Here is a 12,848-nt window from a genome sequence, read left to right on the forward strand (position 1 = left end):
TATTCTTACCCTTTCCTATTAAGAGTGGTAAAAATTGGGTTAACTAATTAAAATGAGATACAAAGGTCACAGTCTTACAACATCTTTGATTGTTCACAATCTCACAAGACCTTAGGAATGGTTACCCTAAACAGATCACCTTAGAAAAAAGGTGGGAGATGGAGTTTAGGCTGTTCTAAGCCAAGAAAGATTTTGAAACTTTTTTTTTTTTTTGAGATGGAGTCTCTTACTCTGTCACCCAGGCTAGAGTGCAGTGGCGTGATCTCGAGTCACTGCAGCCTCTACCTCTTGGGTTCAAGCAATTCTCCTATCTCAGCCTCCGAACTAGCTGGGACTACAGGCATGTGCCACCACGCCTGGCTAATTTTTTATTTTTAGTAGAGACAAGGTTTCACCATGTTTTCCAGGGTGGTCTCAAACTCCTGACCTCAAGCAATCCTCCTGCCTTGACCTCCCAAAGTGCTGGGATTATAGGCATGAGCCAGTGCGCCTGGCCTTGAAAAGATTTTTAATACAATTCCTGGTATGAGTGGCATTCCTGTAGTTTATTTCCCAGAAAAGCAGAGCACAGAAATGAACATGAATCATATTAATAATTTAGGATATGAGTTTTTGGATTTGTTATTCCTAGTTATAACACAAAACATATCGATGTTATAAGAAAGAGAATACTCTAGATGTCAGCTGCCTGTGTCATGAGTCGATCTTATAGGATAAATTAATAAGTGGGAAATAACAATGCCAACTAAAAATGGCTCAGGAACATATCAAACTTCATTTAGGGACAGGGTTCATTAAAAAAAAAAAAAAAAGGTAACTTCACCTCCAACCAAATCCAACTTTTCCCCTTTCCTGGCAATTATAATCATTTGTCATGGCTTCCCTTTATCCTCATTATTCTAGGTGCCACAAGGCATTCCTGGAAGTGTTTGCCTGGCAACCTGATTTAAATGAGGGGGCTTACCTAAGAGAGGATAAATTCAAGACCCACTTAAATATAGCTATCATTGGCTGGGTGTGGTGGCTCACGCCAATAATCCCAGCACTTTGAGAGGTCGAGGCTGGTGGATCACGAGGTCAGGAGATTGAGACCATCCTGGCTAACACAGTGAAACCCCATCTCTACTAAAAATACAAGAAATTAGATGGGCGTGGTGGTGTGCGCCTGTAGTCCCAGCTACTCTGGAGGCTGAGGCAGGAGAATCGCTTGAACCCAGGAGGCGGAGGTTGCAGTAAGCCAAGATGGTGCCACTGCACTCCAGCCTGGGCAACAGAGTGAGACTATTTAGTTTCCTGTGTGTCAGGCTCTGTGCTAAGTGATTTCTATGAATGATGTCATTTAATTCTTACAACGCTGGGTATTAGTATCCCTATCTTATAGATGAGCAAACTAAGACTAAAGGTGGGTAAGTTATTGATGCAGGGTCACAAGGCAGAACTGGTTTTAAAATCTGCTCTTGATGACCTTATGCTACAAGACATCTCTGTGGGGCTCAGAATTCAGAAAAGAAAGCTAACTCTATGGGGAGATTGAATCCCTACATTCATGCTAAGAAGCTAAACTCTTTATGTGTAAGAATAAGTGACGAAGCTGCTAGAGTATCTTTCTCCTATGTTCTCTGCATTTATTTTCCTGTACTTTGTACTTCAGTATCTTAAGGGGAGCAAATATATAAATGAAAGAGTGCCTCAAGTGTCTTAGAGGAATGCTAGGAAGGCCTTCCTGTCCCTTTAAGGCATATCAAAATAGTATGAAAATCAATAAAGTGTGGTGAATGAGGTTATAGGCTCAATGTTGTAGTTTGGATATAGGTTTTTCTGAGTAAAAGATTACTTTTTTTTTTATTTCAACCAGGTATTTAATTGGTCTGGCAACTGCACAATATACAAATTTCTGAAAGGCATCTCCTGTTTGAAAGCTAGCATAGCTTCATCCCAGTAATTAATTCAGACAAATATATAGAACACCGAGAAGTCATAAATTATGCATGGAAGACTCCCAAACCAAGTAACAACAAAACTCAATCTATACAGCTTTCTATTTTTCAGGCTTCCATATACATATTAAATAAATAAACAGCATGTCTACTATCAAAATAATTTAAAAATTCAAATGAATTCAAATAAATTTATTCAAATAAATTTCAATGATATTTTCAAATGAAAATATTACTGATGTGGTTCACAGTTTTTCTTCTCACCTAAAATAAACAGCTTTGCCCATGGTCTCAGGAAAGAATAAAGAGAGGGGAAACCCATCCAGAAATAAATATGCAAATTTAAAAATACTGGTCATGGGTATTTTTTGGGGGGGTGGGATGTTGGTGAGACTCAGTAGAAGCAAAAAGCTCATGACTATAGTTCAATGCCTGCCCCCCACTCACACGCACACAATGCCCCCTCAAAAGGCAGGTCACAGGTTTGCAAATTAGGCAGCATTTTCCTTTCTCCAAGATCTCCTCTCCTTGACCAGATTTATGTTTTCTCTCCCCCCATCTAGACCCTTTCCAAACGAAAGTTCTATGTTAGGCAAAGCCTTTTCTATTTATGTATTAAGCTTAGGTAGTCAGAGAGAAGAGGGAAACACGACCTCATGGAGCCCTTACTTGTATCAGACTTAAGAGTCAGTGTCCAAAGGGTAAGGCCAGAAAGGAGGACATGAGAAACCATTCTCAGGAGCAAAGGGGTAGGCCTCTCATGTAAAAGACAACCTCTTAAAAAGCAAGGAAATGCTAACTACAAATTTAGGATAGTGATAGTGATTACCTTAGGTAAGGGAAAGAGGGACAGGATAGGTGACACCATACCAGCAGATTCACCTAAGTAACTGTCAGTGTTTTGGGTCTCAAGTTGGATGGTGGGTTTTCAGGTGTTCATTATAGTTTAGTAAATAAATAGATAACATAGAAGAAAGCCACCTGTGTACCTGAAGCATCAGGAAGAAAAGAAGAGAAGAGAAGAAAAGGAAAGGGAAGAAAAGAAAGAAAGGCAAGGTCAAGAAAAGACAGGCTCTGGTGTCAGACAGATTTGAATTCTGCCATTACTGGTTAGTTATAATTTCTCTGAACCTCAGTTTGATTACTCATAAAATGGAAATTATATTAGGTTAAATCATATGAAATTACTGATCTTTGACCTTTTTAGATCTACAACCTACCTCTCTAGGGTTTCTGTGAGGACAAATCAGATAAGGTCCAGACCTAACAAACAAGAGCTCAGCAAATGTTGTCTATTACTCTTCTCTTCATCTCTTACAAGTGCAAGTACTCTGGCAACATTTATTCACATGAACCTACTTCTCTAATAAGTGCCCTCCTATCTCCATCAAAAGTGGCAAAGAATTGACATAACCAATTCAAATCAAAGTTAGTCTTTGGATTATACGTAACTATTAATGATTAATGGGAAGTTGCAAATTATATCTCATTTTATCATTCTTGTTTTGTTTTGTTGTTTTTGAGATGAAGTCTTGCTCTTTTACCCAGGCTGGAGTGAAGTCGTACGATCTCGGCTCACTGCAATCTCCACCCTCTGGGTTCAAGCGATTCTCTTGCCTCAGCCTCCTGAGTAGCTGGGATTATAGGCGCCTGCCACCACGCCTGGTTAATTTATATATTTTTGGTAGAGATGGGGTTTTGCCATGTTGGCCAGGCTGGTCTCAAACTCCTGACCTCAGGTGTTCCACCTGCCTCGGCCTCCCAAAGTGCTGGGATTACAGGCATGAGCCACTGTGCCTGGCCTTTATCAATTCTTATTAAAGCTAGAAAATTATTTAAAAATAAACCTCTACACACATAGGTTTGTAACTATATGTAATTATATATTCTTGTTCTTTCTTTAGCTGACTTCCCTACACCTAGTATATCTGACTTTGAAATTCCAACTTCTAATATTAGAAGGATAATTTGCTCAACCTCTGGAGGTTTTCCAGAGCCTCACCTCTCCTGGTTGGAAAACGGAGAAGAATTAAATGCCATCAACACAACAGTTTCCCAAGATCCTGAAACTGAGCTCTATGCTGTTAGCAGCAAACTGGATTTCAATATGACAAGCAACCACAGCTTCATGTGTCTCATCAAGTACGGACATTTGAGAGTGAATCAGACCTTCAACTGGAATACACGTAAGTGACATTGTTCTGGGGAGTTTCTACTATATCGAATCTAAAAAGACAATATAGTCATGTGTCATTTAATGATGTGGATACATTTTGAGAAATGCATCATTAGGCAATTCTGTCATTGTCTGAACATCAGAGTGTATTTACATAAACCTAGATGGTATAGCCTACTGCACACCTAGGCTACATGGTACAGCCTAGTGCTCTGAGGCTACACACCTGTACAGCATGTTACTATACTGAATACATAGGCAGTTGTAACACAATAAGTATTTGTGTACCTAAGCATATGTAAACATAGGAAAGGTACAGTAAAAATGCGGTATTATAATTTTATGGGACTACCATCATATATGCGTAATGTCGTTGAAAACGTTACATGGCACATTACTGTAACTCGGCCAGATATATTTTAGAATTGTCATATTCACTTTGATAGTATTTTATAGTACTTTTAGATACACAAATGACATGTGCTATTATGACTTATTAAAGTCACTGTGAGGCTGGGCACAGTGGCTCACGCCTGTAATCCCAGCACTTTGGGAGGCTGAAGTTGGAGGATCACTTGAGCCCAGGAGTTCAAGACCAGCCTGGGAAGCATGATGAGACCCTGACTCTACAAAACATTTAAAAAATTAGCCAGGCTTGGTGGCACACATGTATAGTCCTAGGTACTTGGGAGGGTAAGGCAGGTGGCTTACTTGAGCCCAGGTGTTCAAAGTTGCAGTGAGCTATGATCATTCCACTAGACTCCAGCCTGGGCAACAGAGTGAGACCCTGTCTCTAAAAGAAATAAATAAAATAATTAAAAAAATAAATTAAAAAAATAAAGTCACTGTGCAAGGTGTGATATTGTTACAAATTTTCTTTTTATTTTATTTATTTATTTATTTTTGAGACAGAGTCTTGCCCTGTTGCCCAGGCTGGAGTGCAGTGGCACGATCTCGGCTCACTGCAACCTCCACCTTCCGGGTTCAAGCAATTCTCCTGCCTCAGCCTCCCAAATAGCTGGGATTACAGGCGCCAGCCACCACCCTTGGCTAATTTTTTCTATCTTTAGTGGAGATGGGATTTCACCCTGTTGGCCAGGCTGGTCTCGAACTCCTGACCTCGTGATCCGCCCGCCTCAGCCTCCCAAAGTGCTGGGATTACAGGTGTAAGCCACTGCACCCGGCCTTATTTTCTTGTAATAAATATTCTAAAATTTATATATACTAACCACCACTATCCATCAAGCATTCATCTTAAAAAGTTTTTGTAACAATAGTGTTATTGAAAGCAATAAAATGTGCCCTTTGCAATTGCCCTTAGGGATTTGGTGTTCTTTTAGGGCATGCTGCCCACATGGTTCCATGGTGCCAAACAATTTTTTTTTGTAGGTGAATGTGCTTTTTAAGAACTACTGGTTCATTCTGAACCAAGTCTGGGAAAGGTGAGTGACAAACTCCTTAAAGACAACGCCTGAAAAGGGTCATTTTGGAGCAAATATTTTACCCTACTGGTAGTAAACTCAGAGAATTCTCTTTCCCCAAGAGGTGAAATCATTTGAAAATATAAAATGAAAATGTTGGGTTTATATGAATATATACATCTTAGGCCTATAATGGCTTAAGATGGCTTACTTACAAGGTGAACTCAGATGCTCGAAATATTAATACTTGTTTAAATTGTATGGCTGATCATACAGAGGACCACAGGTCTCTCTCCCTACCCCTAGCCCCACTCCCAAGGATAGGTTTTGTGACTGTATAGTAAGAAACAATACACTGAGTTTGATAATACAGTTGCACATAAGTATATGGCACAATATATACTATATGGCATGTCTTAATTCTTCATGTCTTTACTTGTAGTTGCGAAGTGGATAATTTATTTTAGATGGTCTAGTAATTCATGCTAGTATATAATTTACTCTAGATCTTTCAGTGTTACAGCAGATTTTTTTTTTTTTTTTTTTGAGACGGAGTCTTGCTCTGTCACTCAGGCTGGAATGCAGTGGCACGATCTCGGCTCACTGCAACCTCCGCCTCCCAGGTTCAAGCAATTCTCCTGCCTCAGCCTCCTATGTAGCTGGGACTACAGGTGCCAGCCACCACACACAGCTAATTTTTGTATTTTTAGTGGAGACGGAGTTTCACCATGTTGGTCAGGCTGGTCTCGAACTCCCGACCTTAGGTGATCCGCCCGCCTCAGCCTCCCAAAGTGTGGGGATTACAGGCATGAGCCACCATGCCCAGCTACAGCAGATTCTTTATTTTCCTCAATGAGATAAAATTTCCTGGGAAAATTGGTTCAAATATAAACCAAACTTTGACATGACTATTGATACTCCAAACTTACCAGTCTCAGTCATCTTTTATGTGTTGTAAAAATTTTATTAAAATGAGGCTTCAATCATATAGTTTATTAAGTCTCTATTTTTACTTTCTTGTTATAGCATTATTCAACCAATTTTACATTACTCTGATTGAAGGCAGAAAACAGTACAGTACTGATTATTAAATCAGTAATACTAGCTTGGATTGCATTTTGATTTGGACATTATTTATATTGGAATATGGATATATGTGACATTCTAGGACAGGGGTTGGCAAATTTTTTTCTGAATAGAGCCAGATAGTAAATATTTTAAGCTTTGCAGTCACAGTCTCTGTTGCAACAACTCAATTCTGCTGGTTGTAGCAAAAGAGCAGCCACAGACAAGACATAAATGAATGACATGGCTATGTTCCAACAAAATTTCTTTTCTTTCTTTTTTTTCTTTTTTTTTGAGACAGAGTTTCACTCTCGTTGCCCAGGCTGGAGTGCAATGGTGTGGTCTCGGCTCACTGCAACCTCTGCCTCCCAGGTTCAAACGATTCTCCTGCCTCAGCCTCCCAAGTAGCTGGGATTACAGGTGCCTGCCACCACAACTGGCTAATTTATGTATTTTCTTAGTGGAGATGGGGTTTCACCATGTTGGCCAGGCTGGTCTCGAACTCCTGACCTCAGGTGATCCATCTGCCTCAGCCTCTCAAAGTGCTGTGATTACAGGCGTGAGCCACCATGCCCAGCCACAAAATTTCATTTTTAAAAACAGGTGCAGGACAGGTTTGGCCCATGTGCTATAGTTTGCTAACTTAAGGTTTTTGTCTTTGTGGTTGGAGAGCTTTAGGGTATAAATGTCTCAAATCTCATTAATTGGACTGCGTGGGGATTCTTTAGAATAAGATTCAAAAGCAAATAATGCATTTATGGGAGGTCAAGGGCTGACTGCACTAACAAATATACATTAAGTGTATAGTTCATAGAAATGTTACAGGTCAATGTGAGTAAAGCTTTGACATGAAAATGTATTAGTCCATTTTCATGCTGCTGATAAAGACATACCTGAGACTGGGCAACTTACAAAATAAAGAGGTTTAATTAGACTCACAGTTCCACGTGGCTGGGGAGGCCTCACAATCATGGCAGAAGGCAAGGAGGAGCAAGTCATGTCTTACATGGATGGCAGCAGCCAAAAAGAGAGCTTGTTATAAGGAAACTCCTGTTTTTAAAACTATCAGATCTCGTGAGACTCATTAACTATCATAAGGACAGTGCAGGAAAGACTCGCCCCCATAATTCAGTCACCTCCCACTGGGTTCCTCCCATGACATGTGGGAACTGTGGGAGTTATAATTCAAGATGAGATTTGGGTGGGGACACAGCCAAACCATATCAGTAAATAACTGATCTGGAAAAAAAAAAACGCCCAAATGTATTAATTAAGTGGATTGCACAAATGATTCTTTTTAGTGTAGTCCCACCAAATTTGTTTTCCCTTGATAAACTGGAAGGAGATAAATCTGAGAGAGCCATACTCATGGTATCTAATAAGCTGCATGTGCAGATGCCCTCACACAGCTGTGTACCTTGGATTCTGGGTCTGCCCCTGTGGGATGTTACCAGGTTTCTAACAGGTGTCACAACAGACCTGGCTTGCTGCTACTGAGGCCTCCCTCTTTCCCTCACACACATACTCTCTCTAGGTTAAATGAGGTTTGTGGATGGGTGTAGAGTGGAAGCCAGGAATGAGCTGAAGCCTGTGAAACTTCTAGACTCCCAGGATAACGGAAATGGCTTGTTATTTTTTGTGTCATTCTAATCTGTAGAGGTCAACTCTGGTAATCACTTGATGTCTCCATGCAATCTGGTGTTTTAGAGAAAAAAGAAAAACCAACTCTCCTGTCTTTAAGTGGTAGGTACACTATGATTAAATAGGTGTTTTAGAATGATTACTGTGACAGCAATGTGCAGGAGTTATTAGAGCCTAGGAAACCTGAGGCAAAGAGACCAGTTTGCAGGCTACTAAGTGGGAGACGAGAAAAATCTCAGCTAAGGCAGTTGCTGCAAGAGATTTGGGAAAAAGCAGTAAGTTCCAGAGATATTCTGAATATGGAACAGAAAATACAGGGGAGCCTACTGGGAAGTGAGCACAAAGAAAATACCACACTCTTATTTGGGTAACTAAATGGTATTGTTATTCACTGAAATGGGAGAATACAGGTGGTAGATATGATTTGGAAAGCATGTAGTAAATTCAGTTTTAATCAGGTGGAGATGCTGGCATCCATCCAATACACAAATTTAGAAATCAGATGGCATTTCTTTTTTTTTTTTTCCTTTGTCTTTTTCTGAGATGGATTCTCACTCTGTCATCCAGGCTGGAGTGCAGTGGTGCAATCTTGGCTTATTGCAACCTCTGTCTCCCTGGTTCAAGCAATTCTCTTGCTTCAGCCTCCTGAGTACCTGGGATTGTAGGCATGCACCACCATGCCCCGATAATTTTTTGTATTTTTAGTAGAGACAGGGTTTCACTATGTTGGCCAGGCTGGTCTCGAACTCCTGACCTCAGGTGATCTGCCCACCTTGGCCTCCCAAAGTGCCGGAATTACAGGTGTGAGCCACTGTGCCCGGCCTCAGATGGCATTTCAAATCTCGGGTGTGGAGGATATTACCCAGGAAGACTGGGGCCAGTAAGGGCAAAATGGGACCACAAACAGAACCATGGGAACAACAATAATTAGAGGACAAGAAGTGGAAGAACAGCCTTCAGAGAAAACTGAGTGCAACAAACAGAAACAGAAGGATGTGGTGTCACAGAAGTCCAAGAAGGAGAAGATTCCAACTGGCCAAATGCTGATGAGAAGTCCAGTAAGCAAAAGAATAAAACTAGGCCAGGCGCAGTGGCTCATGCCTGTAATCTCAGCACTGTGGGAGGCTAAGACGGGTGAATCACCTGAGGTCAGGAGTTCAAGACCAGTCTGGCCAACATGGGGAAACCCCATCTCTACTGAAAATACAAAAATTAGCTAGGTGTGGTGGCACATCCCTGTAATCCCAGCTACTTGGGAGGCTGAGGCAGGAGAATTGCTTGAACTCGGGAGGCAGAGATTGTAGTGAGCTGAGATCACGTCACTGCACTCCAGCCTGGCCTGGGGAACACAGTGAAAGTCCGTCTCAAATAAATAAATAAATAAATAAAACTTACCACTGGGTTTGGTAATCAGAAAAGTAAAAACAGGGATCTCGGACTCCCCGGACCCTCTCTCCAGCCCAGCCTTGCTAGCTCTGCCTGTGGTGCATGCTCCTGCCTCTGACTCAATGGTTTGCAGGAAAAATTTAGATAGCACAACAGTGGCAATTCACAATGAAGAGATCTACTGCAAATCCTACTATGGAAAGAAATATGGGACAAAAGGCTATGGTTATGGCCAGGTCGCTGGCATGCTTAACATAGTGAGAGGCTGGGCATCAAGCCAGAGAGTGTTCAGCCTCTCAGGCCTACAAATCCAAACGCTTCTAAATTTGCTCAGAAATATGCAGGTGCTGAGAAGTGTTCCAGATGTGGGGATTCTGTATATGCTGCCGAGAAGATAACTGGAGCTGGAAAGCCCTGGCACAAAAACTGTTTCTGATGTGCAAAGTGTGGGAAGAGTCTTGAATCAACAACTCCGACTGAAAAAGAAGGTGAAATCTATTGTAAAGGATGCTATGAAAAGAACTTTGGGCCCAAGGAATTTGGCTACGGCCAAGGAGCAGGAGCTCTTGTTCATGCCCAGTAAGGTGTAAACCCAGGACTAAGCATCACACATTGAGAATCTCTTCGTAACGTAGGCACAGATAATCTTTAACACTAAACTACTGTGAAATTCTACCAGCATTGAGTACTGTATATTACCCTGTACTTGGATACGCTGGCTAACTCATAGGGAGAGAGCACTGTATCGTATCTTTTTGCTTTATTCACCAGCATTTTTGGGGAACATTTCTTTTACATTTTAAATAAAACTTCAGCATGAAAAAAAAAGTAAAAACAATAAGTTAGTAAATACTCATTTATTTGTAAGCCATTTCAGAGAAATCAGAAGATGAGCTGCTATAATTTGTGTCCCTGCCATTTTTCCAGATGTTGCTAATGATTCCTCAAAGCAGCTGAAGAATAAATACTGTAGCTGCTGCTCCTGATCTGGAGGGATGGACCCGCAGCACCATATTCACCAACACCTTTCTCCTCCCCACCCTCATTTCCTTGTGTACTTCTTGTGCTCTCTGTGGGACTGAAACTGCAGCTGATAACCTTGAGAGCTCTCTTCTAGGATGGTCCCACCTAATACCCAGCCATATCCACACTTAGTTCTTTGCCAGACTTGTTCTGCATTTCCAGTAGCTAGAGGGTGAAAAACCTGTATCAGAAAGTGAATGCAAAGTGGCTCCTGTAGCTTTAGGGCAGCTACTGTGAGTTAAGGGTGTGTGTGATGTGTATGTGTTGAGAGAGAATATGGTAGGAGAAAGGGAGAAGGCATGACAGAACTACAGAAGGAAAAATAAAGTATACCTAGAACACAACATCAACCAGTTAGTAGTAACACATAGTTATAATCAGCTATAAAAGTGAGATACTACAAGATGGCTTGTAAAAGATTTCCTTAGAATCTTCCTTATGTCAACTTAACTCAGTAAATGCAGACATTCAAAGTATCTTTTTCACTTTTAATATCTGACATCTGAATATTAGTTGCCCACAAGTATGTGCCTGATTGAAGAATTATGCAAGAAAAATGCTAGCAGCTGCATACTGGAGAGCTGACCAGGCAAAGAATACTTCACAGTTGCATCAATAGAAAAGGCACAGAATGAGTATCAGGCAGTAGGAAACACATTACAGCTGACATTATTCTTTTCCCTCCATAGCCAAGCAAGAGCATTTTCCTGATAACCTGCTCCCATCCTGGGCCATTACCTTAATCTCAGTAAATGGAATTTTTGTGACATGCTGCCTGACCTACTGTAAGTACTATCATACTGATCTCAATTCTGGAAGATCAAACTTTATTACCATGGTTCGGCATCTCTCTGAGGTTTTAGCCTATTTGCTTCTCATGTTTACAGCAAGTCTATGGAAACATTAGCATCTCCTTTGTCTCAACAAGTTCTGTTCATTCACTGGACATTTTCCGGACACCTCCTACGTGTGGCACTCTACTAGGCACTGGAATTGCAAAGACAAGAAGTCACTGCCCTCAAGACATATTCTAGTTTAGTCCGTTTATTTTTTCCCTGACTTTATATATTTTTGGAGACTGGGGTTTGCTAACTAATTTGAAAACGTTTCTGATGCTAAATGATATTCTAATTTTTTTAAGGGCTAGTCGATTTGGCAGGTGAGTTGTTACACATTCCTTAGTGAATTCCAACTTCCATGGCCACCATCCTGCTGATATTCTAATTTTGATTTGGAGTTAGAGAAAAGACAAACTGACAAAATTTGGAGCCAAGGATCATTTTCTTGGAGGAAGGCAAGATGCACTAATACAGTTGAGAAACTACATGGCTACAGGTGATCTCACCAATTCTCAGTTCTTGGGCCGGGTGAGGTGGCTCACGCCTGTAATCCCAGCACTTTGGGAGGCCAAGGCAGGTGGATCACTTAAGGTCAGGAGTTCCAGACCAGCCTAGCCAACATGGTGAAACCTTGTCTCTACTAAAAATACAAAAATTAGCCGGGTATGGGGGTGTGCACCTGTAGTCCCAGCTACTCAGGAGGCTGAAGCAGGAGAATTGCTTGAACCCAGGAACCCAGGAGGCAGAGACTGCAGTGAGCCAAGATCATGCCACTGCACTCCAGTCTGGGCGACAGAGTGAGACTCCATCTCAAAAAACAAACAAATTCTGTTTTTTTTTGTTTTTGTTTTTGTTTTTGAGATGGAGTCTCACTCTGTCACCCAGGCTGCAGTGTATGGCCCGATCTCAGCCCACTGCAGCCTCCACCTCCCAGGTTCAAGCAATTATCCGGCCTCAGCCTCCTGAGTAGCTGGGACTACAGGTGCGTGCTGCCACGCCTGGCTAATATTTTTTTGTATTTTTAGTAGAGACGGGGTTTCACCATGTTGGCCAGGATGGTCTTGATCTCCTGACCTACTGATTCGCCTGCCTTGGCTTCCCAAAGTGCTGGGACTTCTTGTCTTTGGAATTCCAGTGCCTAGTAGAGTGCCACACACATAGGTGTCCAGAAAATGTCCATTTTCTCAGTTCTTTAGAATACATTTTTGGATGAAAGATCAGGAGTGGCTGATGAAAGAAGAGATTTCTAAGATATTTTACCCTATGAATTTACACTTTGGGTGTTAGACATATGCTGCCCTCAATCTCTATGATTAAATGAAGAGGAACTGCTAGTTCTATGGTCCGAAATAAGGCCATA

At 41.3% G+C, this 12,848-nt stretch overlaps 1 protein-coding gene and 1 pseudogene across 2 annotated transcripts in view; both read left to right on the forward strand.

Annotated features, from left to right (window-relative positions):
- Nucleotides 1–12,848, forward strand: part of CD80 (CD80 molecule) — a 35,720-nt gene that overhangs the window by 18,402 nt on the left and 4,470 nt on the right. Inside the window, exons 4-5 of one of the 2 annotated variants that reach the window (XM_003261854.2) lie at nucleotides 3,842–4,123; nucleotides 11,339–11,434. In XM_003261854.2, the coding sequence (XP_003261902.1) occupies nucleotides 3,842–4,123; nucleotides 11,339–11,434 (378 nt within the window). The remainder of the gene's footprint in view (nucleotides 1–3,841; nucleotides 4,124–11,338; nucleotides 11,435–12,848) is intronic. The other variant, XM_030801704.1, reaches the window with a different exon arrangement.
- On the forward strand, nucleotides 9,683–10,214 carry LOC101176667 (annotated as a pseudogene).

Source organism: Nomascus leucogenys, chromosome 21, assembly GCF_006542625.1.
Source record: "Nomascus leucogenys isolate Asia chromosome 21, Asia_NLE_v1, whole genome shotgun sequence".
Lineage (NCBI taxonomy): Eukaryota > Metazoa > Chordata > Mammalia > Primates > Hylobatidae > Nomascus > Nomascus leucogenys.